The sequence below is a fragment of the Macrobrachium rosenbergii genome, chromosome 45, assembly GCF_040412425.1.
Source record: "Macrobrachium rosenbergii isolate ZJJX-2024 chromosome 45, ASM4041242v1, whole genome shotgun sequence".
Taxonomy (NCBI): domain Eukaryota; kingdom Metazoa; phylum Arthropoda; class Malacostraca; order Decapoda; family Palaemonidae; genus Macrobrachium; species Macrobrachium rosenbergii.
The window spans coordinates 24,147,707-24,171,706 of record NC_089785.1 but is presented as its reverse complement, the minus strand read 5'-3'; the positions used below and the strand labels follow the sequence as shown (position 1 = coordinate 24,171,706).

Genomic DNA, 24,000 nt, shown 5'->3' with positions numbered 1-24,000 from the left:
TTTACATAAAAAAACGAGAGAAAATCCACTTACCAAAGACGATGACAAACGTCATCTTCACCGTCTTGATTTTGGCTTTGGGTATGAGGCCCCGGGAACTCGCTCTTCTCGAGTCGTCCTCGTGGTTCGCCCCCCGCTTCTCTCCATCTGTCCGGAAGGGAGAAGAAGAAGAAGGAGGAGAAGGAGGATTAGACGAGAGAGAGGGAGAAGTGGGAGAATGTGGGTGATGATAATAATAATAATAATAATAATAATAATAATAATAATAATAATAATAATAATAATAATATGAAGAAGTAGAAGAAGAAGAATTAGGATGAAGAGGAGAAGAAGAAGAAGAAGAAGAAGAAGAAGAAGAAGACGAATTAGGAGAAGAAGAAACGAAGAAGAAAAAGGAGAAGAAGAAGAGGAATCCGATGAAGAAGTAAGAGACAGAGAAGAAGAAGAAGAAGAAGAAGAAGAAGAAGAAGAAGAAGAAGAAGAAGAAGAAGGCCCAAAGTTGTTTATATTATCGCGCATGAAAAGTGCGTTAGGCAGCTTTGCTCTCTAGGAAGGGAAAGGAGGTCCCTGTAAAAAAAAACACGGAACATTGTTTTCGGAGTGAGACGAATGGCTCCCTCATACGTACCCCCTCTCCCACTCCATCTCCCACTCACCCACCCACGCCCCCATTTTCTTTTCATCCCTTTTATTTCTACTTTTTTGGACCGTGTTCCCTCCTAGCTAAGAGGAGAAGACGGCCCGTTCGACATAATTCTCGCTGATGAAGCCGTTTTCCGAAAATTAACATAAATTATGGAAGGAAAAATTATATGTTTATGGTTTCCGACTCTCGTCATTGCCCTCAGCGGCTCATGAAGATGTTTATATATATAAGCTTTTTTGGGATAAAACAAAAGAAGACCCTTTGAATAGCTTCCTCATTTGCATAAACATCAACCTGGGGATGGTGTTGTATCTCTTACAGCTCAGACTCAGAGACAGAGAAATGTTAGTTCTGAAATGGCAATACAGTTGTTGAATTTCATGGCCTGACCAAAGACTGACCTTTTCAAATCTTTTGAGTTAAAGATATAAGATACTACACTTACTAATATATATTTGTGTATGCATGAGTCTTTAAAACATGGCCCCATAATCTCTCAAATACATAACTCTGACTGAAAGCAAAACATACAATGTTTGTGTACTAAAACATCAGTCATCTTCCCTAAACTTTAATGAAAACAAAATGGCCCTGTTTGAATCCTAGAGGAAAAACAAAATGGACGATAAAAACAAAATGGCCCTGTTCGAATCCTAGAGGGAAGACAAAATGGAAGATAAAAACAAAATGCCCCTGTTCGAATCCTAGAGGGAAAACAAAATGGACGATAAAAAACAAAATGGCACTGTTCGAATCCTAGAGGGAAAACAAAATGGAAGATAAAAAACAAAATGGCCGAGACTAAGATGGCCGCTCCACCAGTTGAAGTCTCCATCCTCAGCCTTCGAGGAGACGCGCGCACGCGCAAACTCACTTTTCGAATGGATGGCTTTGGTGCTGACTGTCATGATTTTGCTCTTGGACCAGATGGTGTAGACGATGATGGTGTAGCAGGCGGTGATGATGACGGTTGGGAAGACGAAGACAGTCAGGGAGACTAGAGTCATGTACACCTTCCACTGCCAAGCCTCCGAGAAGTCTATCCAGCACTGCGGCACTCCTGCGGGAGAAGGCGAGAGAGGTGGTAGGGTCTTAGGGTGGTACTCAGATTGTAATGTAGTGGTCAGACTGCAATGTGGTGGTTAAATTGTAATGTGATGGTCAAACTGAAAAACAGGGGAGAGTCAAATTGTAACTCAGTGCTGAAACTATAATGTGGCACTCAAATTGTAATGTGGTGGTCAAACTGTACTGTGTTGGTCAAACTGCAATGTGGCGGTCAAATTGTAATATGGTGGTCCAACTAAAATGTGGTGGTCAAATTGTAGTGGTGGTCAAATTGTAATGTAGTGGTCAAATTGTAATGTGGTGATCAAATTGCATTGTGGTGGTCAAATTGTAATGTGGTGGTCAAATTGCAATGTGGTGATCAAATTGTAATGTGGTGGTCAAATTGCAATGTGGTGATCAAACTGTAATGTGGTTAAATTGTAATGTGGTGATCAAATTGCAATGTGGTGATCAAATTGTAATGTGGTGGTCAAATTGTAATGTGGTGGTCAAACTGTAATGTGGCAGTCAAATTATTATGTGCCACTCAAACTGTTATGTGGTGGTGAAATTTAAAATATAACAGTAGTCCAACTGTAGCATTGTGGTCAAATTGAAATGACTCTCAAATTATTACATGTGGCAGTCAAATTATAACATAGAGGTCGAACTAAAATGTGGCACTCAAATTGTAATGTGGTGATCAAACTAAATCGTGGCAGTCAAATTGTAATGTGGTGGTCAAATTGTAACATGGGCAAACTAAAATTATAATGTGGTGGTAAAATCTTAATGTGGTGCTCAAATTGTACCAGTTTTTGAAATTAAAATGTGACACTCAAATTGTAACTGCTGGTAAAACTAAAATATGGCACTCAAATTGTACCTGTTGGTAAAACTAAAATGTGACACTCAAATTGTACCTGTTGGTAAAACTAAAATGTGACACTCACATTGTATCTGTTGGTATAATTATAAAGTATCTGTCAACTTATAATCTATTAACCAAAAGCTGCAATGGAAAAAATCCCATGATATGGAAACTGAATTATTCAAAGAACTGATGGTAGCAATTATATCCCCAGCATGAACATACATCATTGGTGCTTCAGGTCTTCTTCAGAGCAAAAATAACAAAGTACAGGGTCCTATAAGAAAGAAATTTTACAGCAATTTTTTATAGGGTCTTGTGAACAAATTTTTTAAAGCGATTTTTTTCAGGCTCTTGTAATACAAATTTTACTGCAATTTTTCAGGGTCTAGTAAAAAAAATTTTATAGCAAATTTTTTTTTAGTCTTCTGTAAAAAAATTTAAATGGCAATTTTTTTTTAGGTTCCTGTAAAAAAAATTTTTTTACGGCAATTTTTTTTAGGTTCCTATAAAAAAAATTTAAAGCAATTCTTTTCAGGGTCTTCTAAAAAAAATTACAGAAATTTTTTACGGGGTCTTGTAAAAAAAATTTTTACAGTAATTTTTTTCAGGCTCCTGTAGGAAAAAAATCCACAGCAATTTTTTTCAGGTTCCTGTAAACAAATTTTTTACAGCAATTTTTTTCAGGATCTTGTAAAAAAATCTTTTACAGTCTTGTAAATATTTTTGCTGACAATATTCTAACAGAATATTTGAAATTGTAAAAACAGTTTTGTGTCAAACTTCTAACAGAATTTTTGAAAGACACCTCCAACGAAAACAAGGACTCAGATCCCCTTTTGAATAAATTAGGGTCAGACCAACCCCCTGACACAATAATCAGCTTTAATATTCTTTTATGCTTATCATTCCGGCAGAATCTTCTTAGGGCAATGGGGTGTTTGCCTACTCTTCAGTGGAAATATATTTTTTTCAGATTTTTTTTCATTTTAAATTTCAAAAAAATTATTTTTTCAGATTTTTTTCATTTTAAATAAAAAAATCAAATTTTTCAGATTTTTTTTTATTCTAAATGAAAAAGAATCTACAATTTGTAGTAATTATTTTTACTTCAGGTGAAAATTTATCTTTTTTAAATATTTTTTATTTCAAATTAAATTTTAGTTTTTGTTTGATAAATATATATATATTTTTTCTTATCACTTTATGTAAGTGCTGTAGAAAATATCCTTAATTTTTTTCTTACTTCAGGTGAAAATTTTTTTTTGAGAATTTTTTTTTATTTTAAATTAAATTTTAGTCTTTGTTTGATAAATAATATATATATATATATATATATATATATATATATATATATATATATATATATATATATATATTTTTTTTTTTTTTTCACTTAAGGTAAGAGCTTTGAAAAATACCTTTTAACTTTTTTTATAGATCAGGTGAACATTTTTTTCAATTTTTTTTTCTCAATTTTAAATGACATTTTATTCCTCGTCCATTAAATATATATTTTTCTTGTCACTTCAGGTAAGAATTTTAAAAATACCTTTAACCTTTCTATTTTAAATCAAGATAAATGTTTTAATGCACTGAACTGAACATATCTAGGGCGATATATTTACCTCAGCTAAAACATTTAGAAAATGATCTTCAATACCCTTGATAAAAACATTCTGGTGATATTTTTACTTCCATTTCTTGATGATTACATGCTATAAAAAAACATTCCGTTCGTCCAACGTATCTCAGAAGAACATTCCTAAAGTTTTATATGTTTTTTTTTTTCTTTTACGTTTTGAAAAACAAGCGTTTGCTTATTATTCACTATAAAAAATGTATTTTGTTTATCTTTTTTTATCTATTTAAAAGTCTGTGAAAAATCATTGTTTGCAAAAAAAATCTTTCATTTCAAACTTTAACAAGTAGAAAATGCGCCGAGGTTTCTTCGGCGCAATCGAGTTTTCTATACAGCCGCTACAGTGTATAATCAAGGCCACCGAAAATAGATCTATCTTTCGGTGGTCTCGGTATAATGCTGCATGAGCCGCGGCCCATGAAACTTAAACCACGGCCCGGTTGGTGGCCTATCCTATATCGTTGCCAGAAGCACGATAGTGGCTAACTTTAACCTTCGATAAAATAAAAACTACTGAGGCTAGGGGGCTGCAATTTGATATGTTTGATGATTGGAGGGTGGGTGATCAACATACCAATTTGCAGCCCTCTGGCCTCAGTAGGTTTTAAGATCTGAGGGCGGACAGAAAAAAGTGCGGACAGAAAAAGTGTGGACAGAATAAAGTGCGGACGGACAGAGAAATCCGGCACAATAGTTTTCTTAAACAGAAAACTAAGAAGACATAAAAGAATTTTGAATAACTTATTAAAAACATTTCAAAAACTCCAAATGTCTGCCGAAGAATTTTTTTGCATTTACAAAAAATGCGTCTTGCGTTTCCAATTTTAAAAATATATAATTGAATATTGTACAATTAATTAAATACATTTACATACCTCGAAAAGTCTATGAGGGAATCTTTGTATTTACAAAAATGCGTATTTTCTCTCCAGCTTAAAAAATGTGTAAATGAATAATGAACAATTCAATAAATACAATTAAAAATTACCGTATATAAATGAATAGTGAAATGTGAATGAATAATGAATAATTCAAAAAATACAATTAAATATTACCGTATATAAATGAATAGTGAAATGTAAATGAATAATTCAATAAATACAATTAAAAATTATATAAATGAATAATGAACAATCCATTCAATGAATCTTCAAAGAGCTTCGTGACTTTCCCCTCGGTCCGAAAGCCTCAACAATTGCAAACTTTACTTAACTCGAATGAATAAAAAAAAAAAGTAAAAGCAAAAAAATGAAAAACAAAAACAAAAATAAGATTATCCCTTGATAAGAGTTTGAACGAGTCGTTCCTCCCCAAAGAATTACTTCAAGATTCTTTGTCGGGAATAAAGTTTTAATTGAGATAACTTGAGTTTATGATATCTGACAGGTAAGTCCGATGTATATATAAATCTTAAAAGTTTCTTGAGACAAACTCGATTTAAGTTTTACGTTTTAATTTTTTATTTTTTTTTTTTTAGTGGTGAGTTTCATGGTGCGGGTTTTGAGAGAGAGAGAGAGAGAGAGAGAGAGAGAGAGAGAGAGAGAGAGAGAGAAAAGATCAACTCAACTGAACTCTGAAACTTCTAAACCTTTTGAGGGGGAGCCAAAGCTCACGACGTGAAATTGGTCAGTGAAACTCAACAACGATTCAGAGCTGATTCAGAATGACTCTAACCGGGGATGGACCCATTTAAATATGCAATAAGTTCCAGGAATGTCTATGAATATAAAGAGTGCATTATTACAAACGTGTCATGATGGGTGATGCTTTATCAGAACCAAGCGATGTGGTGATTATGTATATGTGTATGTATATATATATACATGTATATTCAACAACCCCCTCCCACACCGACCAAACAAGAGAGCAACTATACATATACATATGCATATGTTATCCCTCGAAATACGACCATGTTAATGTGCAACTGTACTCATACGTAAACACACACATACATAAATACATACACGTACAGTCGTCCCTAAACATACGACCGAGGTAAGGCGTAGCAGTCATTATTCAGATTACGTGTCAACTCAATTATCCCAGACTAAATGACCTGGAGGGTAGTAGGTGGATAGCGTACAGTCGTGCATTCTCGTACACGAGTGTACGCACAGTCGTACAGTCTCATAAACGAATGTACGTACACATACATGTATACAGTGGTTTGTATGGAGCTATGGGCCATTACCATGAAAATATATTATCAAGGTAAATTCTATAAAGATGTTGCAAGATTTCATAAAGATCAATTCTATGAAGATAAATTTTATAAAGATAAATTTTATAAAGATCAATTTTATAAAGATGTTACAAGATTTCATGGAGATAAATTTTATAAAGACCAATTTTACAAAGATGAATTTCATAAAGATGTTACAAAGTTAATCAGCTCAGTGGTCTGGTAAAACTAAGGTATACTTACTTACAAGGTTTTATAAAGATCGGTTTTATAAAGATGTCACAAGATTTTTTTTTAAAGATCCTTTCTATGAAGATGTTGCACAAGATTTTATAATGATCAATTTTATAAAGATATATATATATATATATATATATATATTTTATAAAGATGTTAGCAATATCTGTATGTCCTTCAAAACAAAGAAGTGTCAAACTTGAAAGTTCAAACGTACATACATAGTGCACATCTAGAGATTATGCATAAGAACTGCAATGCTTTCAAGCAGAATCTCACTAGGAAGACTCAGTGGGCGAGAGAGAGAGAGAGAGAGAGAGAGAGAGAGAGAGAGAGAGAGAGAGAGAGAGAGAGAGAGAGCTGAAATAAGAATATGATTCTTTCAACTGCAAGAGCTTGCTAGGAACTCGGTGTAAGAGTAAAGAATAGAGAGAGAGAGAGAGAGAGAGAGAGAGAGAGAGAGAGAGAGAGAGAGAGAGAGAGGATATAAACACGTCGGACCAGATGTCTTTTATGCGATGATTGAAGGCAAAAAGATTGGAAGTTAGAGGAAAATACACTGGCCATTTCCCGATCGTAAAACCCCACACGTCTTCTGCGCCCCTCCACGAAAATGCAATGGGCAAGGACCTGAGACTAATGTGTCGAAGGGTTTTACTTAACTATCTATATATATATATATATATATATATATATATATATATATATATATATATATATATATATATATATATATATATATATATATATATATATATATATATATATATATATATATATATATATATATATAATATATATATATTGTTAAGTCAACCAACCTAATCGCACGAGACACACTGACACGTGTCTCCGCACCTCCCCAAAGCATCGTCACCGCCGTCCTTTCTAGAAACCATTTGCATATTATAATGAGTTCAGTCACTCCAAAATGGCGACCCGGAGAGAGTGACTCCGTGTCTCCTAAGTTGGTCTCATTGTACCGACGCCATACCTGATGCCGCCTTTGTTTGATCGAGGCTTCCTCCTAATTACTTGTGGCATCCGACGCGCCTTATTAGCTCGGGTAAGGAGGACGGAGAGATGATGCATTCTGGGAGCTGCTGGCTTTGGCTTGGCCCCGGAGGTCTTCAAAGGGAGGTGAGTGATACAGGGAGACTGGAAAGGGGTGGGAAAGGTAGGTGGAGGGAGAATATGCCACGCAGGGAGTGGCCGGTTTGATGCAAAAAGTGTGGGTGAGGGAGAATAGGCCATGCAGGGAGTGGCTGGTTTGATGTAAGAAGTTTAGCGATACATTAAGGGAGAATATGCTGTGCAGGGAGTGGCTGGTTTGATGCAAAAAAGTGTGGGTGAGGGAGAATATTCTGTACAGGGAGTGGCTGGTTTGCTGTTAAAAATTTAGCAAAATGTTGAGTGCCTGGTTTGATGTAAAAAGTGTGGCTGAGTGACGGATCTGGCTTGGCCCTGGAGGGCTTCAAAGTGGCTCAGGCAGATTAGAGAAGTGGAAAAGGAAACAATGTGGGAGAATATGCCACACAGTGGGTGGCTGGTTTTATGTAAAATGTACTCCATAGTGGGGGGGATAGAATATTCTCTGTGAGTGACTGGTTTGGCCTAAAAATTAACTTTCAAGGACGGTCAGTAGAATATGCTACGTGGGTGGGTGACATGTTTGGAGAGAACAGTAAGTCTCAGAGGAGGCAGGAATAGAATACAATATATCGGAGAGTGCCAGGTTTGGTGTGAAAATTTAGCCCCACCTCTCTTCATTAATCCCATTTATCAAACTGTCCCTTCTAATTATCATTATATTTTGGCTTCTAATTACCTTCCACTCGAAAAAAATATATAGTATTTTCTTACCTCAGAGATTTCAGCTTCTTTTCCCATCAGCAAATTGAAGAAAAAATCTCCTCACACCCCCAGCTGAGTTCCGAGAATTGAAATTTCAAATTTCTCCCTCTTCCCCAAGACCTCTAATTTAAAACTGAATTAGAAGACACAAAAAGAATAGAGGGACCTCCCTTCCTGTCTGTGGCAGGCGTCGCCGTTAATTTTCTCTCTATCTACGATGAGATTAATGTACGTTTTTAATACACGTGCCATAATTAAGAGAGGATTTTTTCTCTCGAGGAAAAAATTTGGCGTTAAAAAAAACTTCAAGTAGCGGATGGTGGATGCCTGTTGTCGACGTGTTTGGTAGTGCGATTCCGGGTGGAATCTAACCTGTTTAGGAATATTATGAGTATTTGATGAAAGCTGGAATCTGGTCAGATTCCCATCAGTACAGCTCTGTGTTTACCAATACGCAATATTTTCAATTCTCTTCAATCCTCAAAAGTTACTTATTCAAGCAACGTCAAATTTACATTAGCACCTTCCACTGTCGCATCAGTCAGGTCTGCCAACATCATACAACAACTCTTTATAAAGCCTAATCCACTGACATAAGTTTGTAATGCCTTCAAACAGCATCTCTCAATTTACATATCTAATTCTAAAGTCCATTTATTTATTTATTACTTTTTCTGAATTTTGTTTTCATAATCTACAACTTCCTGTCTCATTAACACAGTTCCTACCATTGACAAGTGTATTTTCATTACTTCCTTCCATTTCCTCTCTCAAATTCTTCTTGAACATTCCATCTCTTGTACATAACTACATAAAAAATACTGTACAAAGATATATAAAGACTGAAGAGAAAAGTATTATCCTGACTCCATGAAACATCTACATCACTAAAAAACAATTACTTCTGGTCAAGGGAGGCTAATTGTGATAGTGAAAAGATTGAGAGTGAGCCACCAATCACCATTTCCCTTCTGTTTATGAATTTTATTAACTTGCTGATGAGTCAGCAGACGATCCCTGAATTTTGTGTAGCCTTCATGAAATCCTTTCATTTCAGGATCTTTAACCTTAGCCCATTTTTTTGAACCATTTTGTCATTCCATATGCCATTCCCAAGCCTTTATCAACAAAGTGACCTGTCTCAATTACACTTATTGCCTCTGGAAACCTTTTGTTTTTGTTAATTAATCCTACTTTCTCATTCTGCCCTTACTTTAACTGTGTAAAGATCAAATACACCTCCAGCTACTCTTTTTCTTCCCATTACATCCAACCAACTGCTCTCCAGCTGACTTAATACAGAGAGATGAACTGAGGAAATCCTTCTTTCCACATTTTTCTTATATAAATATAATATATCCTTGTTTGGATACCATGTAATCTCCAAAAATCAAGTTTGCTCTCAGATCTCATAGCTTAAGGGAATTAGAACATTCACGTCAATGGGAATATTATTAGTCATGGGAAAGAATATTACCACGTCTGGTGATAGTATGGTCTAATAATAATAAGGGAATTATGTAAAGTGATTGAATAAACAGATGGATTTTCTTAGAAGTGACGAGAATGGTTCTCTCTCTCTCTCTCTCTCTCTCTCTCTCTCTCTCTCTCTCTCTCTCTCTCTCTCTCTCTCTCACACACATGATTGTACACAAGTGTTTTCACGTGTGTATGACCTCAAAAATACTGCATTTACAAACACACCCCCCAAAAAAGGTACCTCAAATACTGACCATATACTCATCAACCTATTTCACAACCATTCACAACCTAGCTTTCTGCAACCCCAAACCCTGAACCACACTTAAAACAACCACTCTAACAACCAGACGGTTATGAACCACAGTCCCACAACCCTCTCAAATGACAGACGAGAACCGAACGCGTCCAGCTCACTTCTGAGTGAGAATACTCCCAGGGAACCCTTGAGTGGCACTCTCGAGTGGCACTCTCGAGTGGCACTCGGGGAAACAACTCACCCTCGACGAAGGTCTCCATGAAGAGGACGAGGCTCGGTGAGGCGAAGATGGCCGACAGGAACCACGCCGCTAGGACGAGGCGCTTGGCACGACGCCCTGCGGAAAGGGGAAGGTTATAAGAGGCTGTTTTTGGAGGGGAGTCATTATAGAAAGTTGGAACTTTGGCAGAGTTTCTTTTTGGGAAATTGGTAAATATATATTTATATGTAATGTATATGTTTGGGTACGGGGTGGATAAGTGGGGTTTGTTGGTTATTACGTAAATACACACACACACATATATATGTATATAAACTACACATATACGCATCTGAACGTAGCCTCATGCACCTGAAATCTTATGTATACATCAACAACAATGATATTGATCCTTACTACACAGTGGGTATCACAATTGCGAATAGGAAGCTAAATTTACGCACCCACTGTTATTTAGGATATATATCACACACACGCACACACAGGTAGCCCCATGCATCTGAAACCTTATGCATACATAACAGCTCTTAATATGGACTTATTCATTTCATTCAGATGGTGATATCTCATGACTCAGTAGGTATCACAGTTCCAAACACAAACTATATATACGTATTCATTGCTATTTCTGGCCCGGACTCCACGCAAATGTATCTCCCCACGCCCCTGAAATCTTAGACATGCATCAAAAACATTGATAATACCCACAGCCGCTAAATGGCCTTTAGTTTCATTCATTTTATTCGGGTGGCGATCCGTATTTGCCGATACAAACCACATCCAATTATTTATTGTTGTTTTAGATATGAATTACACATTCACGCGCATCAGAAATCTATTATATACACCAACAACAAGACAAAGCTACTCACAACTACCTGGAATATTTCTGGTATAAATTAGACACACACAAACACAAACACACACACACAAACAGGTAGCCTCGTGCATCTGGAATCTATCAATTACACCAAAAACAACGTCAAAGCTACTCACAGCTCCCCGAAAAATTCATGGGATGAGTGATGGCATCGTATCTATCTATACTCAGCGCCACCAGGACGTAGGTGGAGGAATACGTCACCAACACCTGTGGAAGGGAGAAAGACGAGAGAGAGTAATGACGTTTTTCTCCCACTGAATTGCAAAGCAGTTGCATGCAACGTCTACTACTGTCAAGCTGCAATCTTCGGCGACTTGTCGAAGACGGTTGGGTGTGATGTGACTGGTTTCAAGGTGATGTGGTGGAGATGTGGAATGCCGACGATGTATGTTGGTGTGCTGATGTTTTGGTGGTAATGGTGAGTCATATTTATATATATAGTATATTTAAATCGCTGTCTGTCTCAACACTCATCAGGATTCAAGCATTAGAGCTTCTGATGGCTTCTGGGTTTTTAGTTTTTGTCGTAGTGTTTGTTAGTGTTTGTTAGAGTGTTTTTTTGTTTTTGTTGAAGTGTTTGTTTTTTATCCTCGTGTTTCTGCTGGTGCATCACATGCTATATAAAATTGTCATTATGAATTGTCTTAAAGTGCTTTTGAAGGGTTTTTTGTTTTTTGTTAAGTTTCTGTTGAAGTGTTTTTTGTTTTTGTTAGTGTTTGTTAAAGGGTATTTAGTTTTTGTTAGTGTTTGTTAAAGGGTTTTTAGTTTTTGTTATTGTTTGTTGAAGTGTTTTTAACTTTTGTTAAAGTTTCCGTTAGTGTTTGTTAAGGTGTTTTCAGTTTCTGTTAAAGTGTTTGTTGAAGTGTTTTCAGTTTTTGTTAAAGTGTTTGTTAAAGTATCTCTAAATCTCAAATTCTGTTACAAGTGTTTTTAAATCCAAACTCTGTCAAATTCACCCATCACGAATCAGCTACGAAATGAATGTTTCCACCCTTAAACCTCTGCTGAAAAATGACATAAAATTTCCAATATAAATCGCAGGTAAATTCGTACAGACCTGACTGGATAAATCAATATTTTCCCCACGTCAAATTCCCGGACAAACAGACTCAGTTATTCACATGAAGTCTGGTTAAAGATTCGAGTGTCTCGTGTGTGTGTGTGTGTGTGTGTGTGTGTGTGTGTGTGTGTGTGTGCGTGTGTGTATGTGTGCATGCAGTCCAGTGCCCAATGACTGGCAATCTGTATTGGGATCTAGATTTCCAGACATCAATAACGAACGACAGATGATGATGATGATGATGATGGTACACAGTTGTTCCTCCGAGCGTGTGAGATTTGAGCGGCCATCATGTCCCACCATCGGAAAGCCATTGTTGATGCAACTGACGATAATTAATAACATTAATTGAGCAGGTAAAGGTCCCCTTCGCAGCTCCTGCCCAGACGACGCAACCGTACCGGATCAGTTCGTCACAAAGGGGATGAGGAATCGAACGGTGGTTCGTCGGAATGGAACGAAATTTCTCCGAAAAGGAATGGAATATGGAATATGGAATGTAGAATTGAGGCACTGAAGAGTTTCGAAAGATTCACATGAGAGACGGAAAAGGCTTCAGTAGAGGCTTTGCACATTTTGATGAATAGTTGGTTATGTGTATATATATGTATTTTGATAAATAGTTTTGTATATATATATATATTTGGATTAAGAGTTAGTTATGTATATATATAATTTTTTTGGATAAAGTTAGTTAATTTTATATATGTATATATATATTTATAAATGGTTAGTTATGTATATGTATATATGTGTATATATATAGATAGATATTGATAAATAGTTAGTTATGTACATATGTATTTTGATAAATAGTTTTATTTTATATATATATATATATATATATATATATATATATATATATATATATATATATATATATATATATATATATATATTTTGACAAAGTTATATACACATATATTGATAGACATTTAGTTATCTATATACACACAAATACACACACACACACATATATATATATATATGTGTGTGTGTGTGTGTGCGTGAGCGCGCGCGCCCGGCCGTTTATGCATTCGGCAATACACCCCAAGGGACTCAAAGCCTCAGGGGGACTTCAAAGCCACATCAACCGGGCTCTAAATTCCTCACTCGACAGCCCCCGGGGGAGTACGCCATTGAACACATGATAAAACATCTCATATCTCGGAAGACGACTGTCGTTCCTACGACCTCCTCAGAGGTCGTGCAAACGACCTCGGAGGCAGCCGAACCGCCCTCTTAAAAGGGCGTTTTAGGAGGCCCAAACGCTTTCGAAAGGGTAAACAGCGGCTTCGTTCGCGCGAACGAGATTTTATGACGTTTTCGTTAAGGCGAAGTCGAAGTCAGCGACGGCGTTCGGACGACGCTTACTATAGTAAACAATAGTATATGGCGGCGTCTTTAGGAGGTTTAATTCGCGATTTAAATAAGAGTAAACACTTGTTTACTGCCTCGATACAAAATGGCTGGCGGTGCCTTCAGAAGGGCTGAATGGCTTTATACATGAAGACTGAAAAAAAGAGGGCGTTGGAGCGGTTGAACAGCATAATAAAGAGATCATGTAAATGGAAGATATGAAGTAGGCTACAATTACCTATACGTGGAACTTTCAGAAAACCTCACAACTGCACTAATATAAATAGTTAAGAGAAGTTGGACAGCAAAACCGACAAGAGGAAGAAGGAACGGAGGTAAAGTAAAAGACTAATAAGTGAATGCAGCTAGGGGGCTTCAGGAAGTGTTATCGCGCCGTCTGCGACCCCCACGAATCGACTGACTACCAGGTATGAATTCAATTCTCAGGTCAGCAGAAGCATGATGGGAATTGAGGAAACATGCCTAAGGCACTGTGACTCGCTCGGAGAATCGAACCCGGCGACTTAAAAAAATGATTAATTCATAAATAAATAAATAAATAAATAAGTAAATATATACATACATACAAATACTGTATATATATATATTTATATGTATATGTATATACATATATATATCAATATATATATATACATATATATATATATATATATATATATATATATATATATATATATATATATATATATATATATATATAATATATATATATATATTTAAACATGTATTACACACACATATATACAGTATACATAGATATATTTAAACACATATATATGTATATACATAGAATGAATAAATAAGAATTTTTTTTCGAATGTCCTCAAAATCTGCCTACATCCAAAACCAAAAAAAAAAAAAAATATTTAACCCCCCCCAAAAAAAAATCCACAATTCCTCTTTTAAATTCACCTCCACCACTCAAGAAACAATGAAAAAAAAAACACCCAATCTTCAGCAGCAGCAAAAAACAGCAACACAGCAACAACAGCCAGACTACAAAATGACATATCATGAAGCCATTAAGTATTCTAGATTACCACCGAGTCACCTCCCAACGACCGATCGGGCCGCCATATTGGGAAGAGACGCTCTAAGCTCGCCATATGGTAGCCTTGAGGAATAAGAGAGAGAGAAGGTTCTGTGTCACTTGGGGAGGTGGGGGGAAGGCGGGGGGGTTGTCCGTGCGTGTGTGACGGGGTCTAATAACGAAATGAAATGTTAATGAAACGGTAATAAAAGGATAAGTAGAAGAATGAGAAAATAAAAAAAGGTTAAGCGTGTGACAGGTCTGATCATAAAATGAGGTGATGATGAAACAATGATAAAAGTGTGAGTGTCAGAATGAAAAGGAAAAGTTTAAAACACAATAATAAAAGTGTAAGTATCATAAATAAGGAAGAAAAGTACAAATGAGTGAAGAGAAAAAGTGTCATAATTAAGAAAGAAAAAGTATAAATAAGGGCGGAGAAAACCTAAAGTTTTACTTCTTAATTTTTTGGGGGTCGATGACAGATCCCACAATAAAAGGAAATAATAAAACAATAATAAGAAAAGTGTAAATAACATAAAAAAAGAGGAAAAAGTATAAATAAGGCTAGAGAGTAACCTATTTGTGACAGCTCCCAGAATAAAAAGAAATACTAATAAAAAACAATAATAAAAGGGTATGTATCAGAAAAAAGGATTAAAAATATAAAAATAAAGATAGAAAGAATCATAGAAGTTTTTTATTCTTCATTTATTTTATTTACGTCCATCTCAGGTAAAGCCAGGTTCCCAAATATCCGATATTTGTGATTTATGTAGTGATATTTAATACCTACAAAAAAATCATTTCACCAAGACTTTATCAGTATCAGATATCACTTGATCTAACGACACCAGATTCTGAACTCCATTAGACTGTTATCTCATATATATATGTGAGAGAGAGAGAGAGAGAGAGAGAGAGAGAGAGAGAGAGAGAGAGAGAGAGAGAGAACACTCGCTGTATACCTACAGTACATCTCCCATTATAAACTCATGTCTGTCCTATCATTAATATTATTTTCTTTTATATTTTTCCCTTCTCTAACTGGACGGACTAACAACGACTCCACTTCATTTAGCAGGCTATGTCGCCGCCATTTAGTAAATGGCGCAGGGGGGCGGCGTTCCTCACCCCCCAAAAAAATCTTCATTTGGGAACACGTGGCCCAGCCGCCATGTGCGACAAAATATTTCCTCTTGTTTACTTCGGAGGAAGAAAAGTTATTACGTACAGCCGGTGGTCCCGGGAGTGAGACCATTTAAAAAAAAGAGAGATTATAAACTCTCTCTCTCTCTCTCTCTCTCTGTCTCTCTCTCTCTTTCAATTGTGTTCGTATGTAAGGTTGCGTGTTACACATATCTATGCTTGTCAATATTATTTCTTCATATTCTTGAAAATTCTCTCTCTCTCTCTCTCTCTCTCTCTCTCTCTCTCTCTCTCTCTCTCTCTCTCTCTCTCTCTCTCTCTCTCTCTCTCAAAGTATTAAGGATTTTAACTCTCTCTCTCTCTCTCAAAGCAGTAAGGATTTTAACTCTCTCTCTCTCAAAGTATTTAGGATTTTAACCTTTCTCTCTCTCTCTCAGAGCATTAAGGATTTTAACTCCCTCTCTCTCTCTTAACGTATTAAGGACTTTCATCCCTATAAGAAACATGATCTTCTTAATTTTTGCAGTGACCGAAACTGATATTGGGATTCTCTCTCTCTCTCTCTCTCTCTCTCTCTCTCTCTCTCTCTCTCTCTCTCTCTCTCTCTCTCTCTCACTAGGTTTTATTATGACTCTTATTAATGTTTTTGTCCTCAGGGGCTGTTGTTATGGAACTCTTACGAACTCTTCTGCTTCCTCTAGAAAACGGCTAAAAATTTACTCCCTTGATGGTTATTTTTATTTATCGCAGTTTCCTTTCGTTTTTTCCTCTCTCCTAATTCCTCCAACGCCGTAAATACTCATTCTTCTTCCTCCTCCCCCTCTTCTTCTTCGTCTCCTTCTTCGCAATTTGTTTACAGAAACATCTTGAACGCGGTAAAAAAAAAAAAAAAAACAGAAAGAAAGAAATTGCCAACCAGTGGAGAGGGGTTAGGCAGGGTGGGGATTGGGACCCTCCTACTTTCTTCTTCTTCTTCTTCTTCTTCTTCTTCTTCTTCTTCTTCTCCTTCTGCTTCTTCTTCTTCTTCTTCTTCTCTTCATTCTTTTTCTTCTTCTGCTCCCTTTTCTTCTTTTAATTCTCCTCCTCCTCCTCCCCCTCCCCCTCCCCCTCCTCCTTCTTCTTCTTCTTCTTCTTCTTCTTCTTCTTCTTCTTCTTCTTCTTCTTCTTCTTCTTCTTCTCCTCCTCTTCATTCTTCTTCTTCTTCTCCCTCTTCTTCTTTTAATTCTCCTCCTCCTCCTCCTCCTCCTCCTCCTCCTCCTCCTCCTTCTTCTTCTTCTTCTTCTTCTTCTTCTTCTTCTTCTCCTTCTTCTTCTTCTTCCTACGTCGTACACAAACGGCTCCAATTTGTCTTCAGTTTTTCCCTTCGCCCGTTGTAGCCTTTATTAATAAACCTGGCTCACACAACAGCATCATAAAAATATATATATACGGGGATTCCTTGGGCCAGGAGGAGGAGGAGGAGGAGGAGGAGGAGGAGGAGGAGGAGGAGGAGGAGGAGGAGTAGGAGAGAGGAGATCAATAATAAGAACGTAACTTTGTCGTAAACGCCATCTAGCGGCGAAAAAAACAATGACATTTACTGCCGCCATCTAGTGGCAGATGTGGCACTCGTGTTTAGTAGCTCGGCACAGGCGTTTAGATCAGCGATCTACTAAGCAAAGACACCGGTGTTTAGTCCCCGCATTTACTGGTGAGGAAACTGACTTCTAAGATGGGTATTTAACCCTTTCGGGTACTGGGCCACGGGGGCCAATGACACCGACCGCGGCGAAGAAACTGACGCATGTCAGACGTGACTGATATCTCTACTTCTTTACGCTTGTCTAGTTTATAAGACGGTCCTCAGGTTAGGTTAAGCTGGTTTGGTTTAGGTTAGGTCAAGTTAGGTTAACCTGGTTTAGGTTAGGTTAGGTTAAGCTGGTTTAGGTTAGGTTAGGTAGGCTAGGTTAAGCTGGTTTGGTTTAGGTGAGGTTAAGCTTGGCTGGTTTGGTTTTGGTGAAGTCACATTAGGTTAAGCTGGTTTAGGTTAGGTAAGTCAGGTTAGGTTAGGTTAAGCTAGTTTAGGTTAGGTTTTCCGTGAAGAAATCGACATTTAGCAGCGCCATCTACAATTGCGGACAATGAAGCATATCTAACAAAGGTTAAATCTACATCCCTTTACGTCTGTCTAATTTATAAGACAGTCCTCAGGTTAGGTTAAGCTGACTTTACGCTTGATTACTGTCTAAGATGGTCCCAAGGTTGTGTTATGTTGGATTAGGTTAGGTTAAGTTAGGTTTTCAGTGCAATAAGATTTGTATTTTATTATCTATCCACCTTTTTGAAATCAACTGATTTATACAGTGAATGTTGCTTTGTATTTAAACAGCACTTTGAAGCAAATACTGATTTGCAATTGAATCAGATACCTTCCTGACAATGCGTAACTTCTTATTCTCACAGCAGGACCAAACCATTTCTGCAGAAGTAGTATACTTGAAGTAACACCCACTAAGCTACCACCTCCTCCTTTCACTCTGGGGGGATTCACTTTCTCTACTACTTTCACTGGAATTTTCTCCTAGCCTCTGTTTTTCCAGAGTCCTATAACCTCTTTACATTCAAGAGGCGTGTTTATCCCTTAGCTTTCTATCAATTCTCTCATCACCCCGAGGCGACCAATAACAGTTGACTAACCACCAGGTACGTAAATCCCTGCTTAGGGTAACAGAGGCTTAATGAATTTTCTGAGGAAAGGAGCCAGATTCGGGGAGAGAGAGAGAGAGAGAGAGAGAGAGAGAGAGAGAGAGAGAGAGAGAGAGAGAGAGAGAGAGAGAGAGAGATTTTAGGTTACTAAAAAACGTATGGAAATTGTAATATCGGACTTAACTACGAAAATAAAATTAGATCTGAGAGAGAGAGAGAGAGAGAGAGAGAGAGAGAGAGAGAGAGAGAGAGAGAGAGAGAGAGAGAGACTTTAATTTACTAAACAAACATCAAGAAACTATAATACCGGACTTAAACCTGAATAAGATAATAAAAAAAAAAGAGAAACGGGTCCAATTATCCCAGATTTATTTTTAAAAAAATTAGTAACAACAAGATTTTTTGACAGATTACCAAATTACCCAGAAGGACCCTTAATTACCCTCGGGTCAGTCCTAAAACTGATTATTTTTTTCCAAAACTAATAACCTGTCATTAAGGGAAACAACGAAAGCAACGCCAATTAACTCGAGCATCAATAATTCAACGCTCGTCTCATGTTAAATTCAAGTACGTGTGAATTTGCAAAGATAACAATAAAGAGTGTCATTATTTCGGGCAGTTTCCGGAGGGGCAATTATCCACGTTATAGCTCCAGGACGCTTAATTAATGCATGACGCAGTACCAATGACGGTGATTTTTGCGTACTGGAAAGCGGTACGACAATTAAAAGCTTCAGAGAGAGAAATGATGGAATAGAAGCGATATACAAGCAATTCATACGCTTCACAAACTCCATACTTCACTCTGAAGTGATGTCTTATCTAAGTTACTTCACTCTGAAGTAATGGTTCAGTTACACCATTGCACTCTGAAGTGATGATTCAGCGGAGAGATTGCACTCTGAAGTAATGATTCAGCAGAGAGATTGCACTCTGAAGTGATGATTCAACGGAGAGACCGCACTCTGAAGTAATGATTCAACGGAGAGATTGCACTCTGAAATAATGATTCAACGGCGATACCGCACTCTGAAGTGATGATTCAAAAGAGAAATTACACTCTGAAGTAATGATTCAACGGAGAAATTACACTCTGAAGTAATGATTCAACGGAGAAATTATACTCTGAAGTAATGATTCAACGGAGAGACCGCACTCTGAAGTAATGATTCAACGGAGAAATTACACTCTGAAGTAATGATTCAACGGAGAAATTACACTCTGAAGTAATGTTTCATTCAAACGACTTCCCCCCGAAGCAATGAATCTCAGTTTTCCAAGATAAAAAAAAACTTGGAATGGCCAATAAGCAGAGCCATTGTGTAAAACGATCCACGCTGTACGCTATCGCGTCGAGCTTACGTTACGCCAAAAAACGCAACCAATCAATTAATAATACAATGTTGCCATCGTGTGGGTTATTTTTTTTTCTCTCTCAATGGGGCGAGTCTGACGCACGTAGGGAAGACTTATGAATTATCAAATAAATAAAATTATTTTTTTTACAGCGTTAATTATTCCAGTAATGGTCAAGGCAGGATTGTTTCCACTGGATTGTATTAATGAAGGCGAGAATTCGCGGTACGTAATGTCTCTCGATTGAGTTCAGGAGAGGAATTGCTATATTTTTTTTCTACTGCAATCTTATGTGTTCCTCGAATTATTTGATTTATAATCAACCTGATAAAAATCCTAATAAAATATATATATGTATAAGATATATATTATATGAATATACATATGTGTATATATACATATACACACACATACACATACATACACCCCAACTGGAATTGTCGAAACCACGTAAAACTTCAACACGGCAATTCCATTCATTCCTCCTTCTGTACAACATTCCCAACAAAACTTTCCCATTAATCTGAGAAAATATCGAAACTCAATACTTCTCAGTTCTCGATACTTTCGGGGAGGAGGGGAAAGACCCCCTTCCTTTTATATATATATATATATATATATATATATATATATATATATATATATATATATATATATATATATGGCTCTCTCTCTGAAGAATTAGAGGAATTTATTTCTGGTGACAGACATTAATTTCTCGTCATAATGTGGTTCGGATTCCACAATAAGCTGTAGGTCCCGTTGCTAGGTAACCAGTTGGTTCTTAGCCACGTAAAATAAGTCTAATCCTTCGGGCCAGCCCTCTCTAGGAGAGCTGTTAATCAGCTCAGTGGTCTGGTTAAACTAAGGTATACTTTTTTCTCTCTCTCTCTAATCACTAAAGGTTTATTCTCGCTCTCTCTCTCTCTCTCTCTCTCTCTCTCTCTCTCTCTCTCTCTCTCTCTCTCTCTCTCTCAGACATCCTTTTTCACCATTAGACTTTTAAATGAGCCCGACATATTTCCAACCGACCCTAAACATTCGGGGGTCGCTCAAATGTAATCCAGTAAATCTCTCAGAGATTATTTAATCCCTTTTTTTATATATCTGAAATCCTCTGCCTCTTTCATTCCGCCGCAGTAATCTCCTTTTGCGAGATTACTCTGCCGGAGATTACTAGCGTAAGGGTTTGGGTGGAGTGTGTATGTGTGTGTGTGTGTGTACATATGCAAGTATGTGTATATATATATAATTTATTTATTCATATAAATTATATAAATAAACATTCATAGACTAATGTCTTCTATCTACACTTATGCCTCCTAATAAACTGAATAAATTTGACGCCAATAAATCCCCGTCTCCCCCCCCGCCCACAAATATACCCACGAGTTGATATTTGCAAATATCGAAATCCTATACCCGGGCCTTATCAACATTTTGGGCACTCGACAGAGTCCTTTCAGTGTCTTCGGGAATATTTTTTTGCATGTGCGAGGATGGAGAAGCCGCCATCTTGCGGTTTCGAAAGGACGCATAATGGGTTGTCTTGCTTTTTTGAGGAATAAATTTGTGTAGATGATGATAATAATAATAATAATAATAATAATAATAATAATAATAATAATGAAGATAGAATAATCAGTTCTTTGAGAGAAATGTGTTCAGCTGAAAATTATAATATTGACAGCTATGGAAAAATCATAGTAAGTATTCTATAATAATAATAATAATAATAATAATAATAATAATAATAATAATAATAATAATGTAAAAATCACCAGATATCTTCTTCAGTAATGGAAGATGGTCTTTCAATAATAATAATAATAATAATAATAATAATAATAATAATATAGAAATCACCAGATATCTTCTGCAATAATGGAAGTTGGTCTTTCAATAATAATAATAATAATAATAATAATAATAATAATAATAATATTAATAATAATAATAATCTGACAATCTATGGCAACCCTCCAGTCTTCATAAATTCCCCCTCTCTCTCTCTCTCTCTCTCTCTCTCTCTCTCTCTCTCTCTCTCTCTCTCTCTCTCTCTCTCAACTTTGTCACCTCGTTATAAATGGCCGCAGTTTGTCGTCGGATACGTATATGCAAAAAAAAAAAAAAAATACATACAGTGGATTTTCCCAGAAGATATCTTAAGTTAACTCAGTGAGTGGGGAACTTATGTCTGAGAAGTTTTTTTTTAATTTTTAAAAGGAACAATTGGAAAGGATTTTTTTGTGGGAGAACTTTTTTCGTCTCTTTTTTTTATGTTTTTTTGGCTTATTTTTTTCTTGTGTCTTTTTATTTTAATTTTTTTTATTTTTAAACATAGGAAATGGAAAGTATTCTTTTGTGGTGAACTTTTTTCTTCTCATGTTTGTGTGTTTTTTATTTTGGCTTCATTTTTTTATATTTTTTTATTTTTTTTTTTTATTTTTAGAAAGACCAAATGGAAAGTACTGTTTTGTGGGAGAACTTTTTTCTTCTAATTTTTTGTTTTTTATTTTCTAATTTTTATTTTCATTTTTAAAAAGCGCAAATGTTAATGTTTTTGGATGTGTTTTTTAATATCATTTTTAAAATAGCAAATGGAAAGAAATGTTTTGTGGGAGAACTTTTTTCGTCTATTTTTTTTATTTATAATTTTTATTTTATAAGCACCCTGGTTCAATTCTTCACATTGATACGATAAAAAAATTTACTTTTAATTTTTTGCCACCGAAAATATAAATAAAATAGAAAACATTAGAAAACAATCGGTTTTGTCATCTTACATACCCGGGGAAAAATCTCCACGTCCTATTTGTCAAACTGGCTTTAAAAGGATATTGAATTACAGACACATTGAATCTGAAATATGCAAATGCTGCTTTGAGTCCACATATCTAAACAAATTCCTGCCTAAATGAATCAAAGCGTCTCTTCGTAGAACAAGACAACTCTCATCTATCAATATACATATATAAATATAAACTATATATATCTATATATATTTTATTATATATATTCACCAAATGGAATCAGATCATCCCGATAAAACATTCTGGAAAATTCTCCAACAATTTCTGCCATTATTAAAACCAGCTAAAATAGCTTTGAGCTCCACGCTATAAAGTCATGAAATTGCAGTACACAATTCCGAACCATCTGTTAATATATTGAGGGCTATTGTGAAGTTTATTCTCGTCCATAAATGGATGAGAATTTATTATTATTATTATTATTATTATTATTATTATTATTATTATTATTATTATTATTATTATTATTTCATATGATATTCTCTATACTTTTAAATGGTTATTTTTTATTATTATTATTATTATTATTATTATTATTATTATTATTATTATTATTATTATTATTATGAGAGTAATCAACAACAAAATATAATAAGAATCATGACAAAAAATCAATCCTTCACTGAACACAAAATGAGAAACACGACAAAATATCAACCCAGCGAAACATGACAAAAAATATCAGTCATGTCACGAACTCCAAAATAAAACTCGATAAAAAAAAATATCCTTTTTTTACGCTAAAATAAAAACCTGGCAAAATTCGACGCGTCACTTCGCATTAAAGACTAATCAAGGAATGAAAACGAATTCATAGCATGTTCCCTAATTCATGGAATGACTAGGGGGTGTTGGAACCTTCCTGTTCTGCTCTTTCGCAAATGGGATGAAGTTGCAGTCCCTACAAGCAACGATAAGGGGGGGGGGTGTCCTTGGACTAAATTAGCTAGTGACAAAACATTGATACACGGAACTAACTGGTTTTCCTTTAGAATTTAGCTAATGATTCTCTCTCTCTCTCTCTCTCTCTCTCTCTCTCTCTCTCTCTCTCTCTCTCTCTCTCTCTCTCTCTCTCTCTATATATATATATATATATATATATATATATATATATATATATATATATATATATATATATATATTATATACATCAGCCCTCACACCATTCCTAAATACACTTAGCATAAGTCACTGAATC

General features: G+C 35.9%; 1 protein-coding gene across 3 annotated transcripts in view; it reads right to left on the bottom strand.

Annotated features, from left to right (window-relative positions):
* The window catches only part of LOC136829796 (cardioacceleratory peptide receptor-like), a 248,786-nt gene that overhangs the window by 24,885 nt on the left and 199,901 nt on the right, over positions 1-24,000 (bottom strand). For all 3 annotated transcript variants that reach the window (XM_067088730.1, XM_067088732.1, XM_067088731.1), the window contains exons 4-7: positions 11,440-11,533; positions 10,465-10,560; positions 1,521-1,706; positions 34-147 (exon numbers count right to left, since the gene is read on the bottom strand). In XM_067088730.1, the coding sequence (XP_066944831.1) occupies positions 34-147; positions 1,521-1,706; positions 10,465-10,560; positions 11,440-11,533 (490 nt within the window). The remainder of the gene's footprint in view (positions 1-33; positions 148-1,520; positions 1,707-10,464; positions 10,561-11,439; positions 11,534-24,000) is intronic.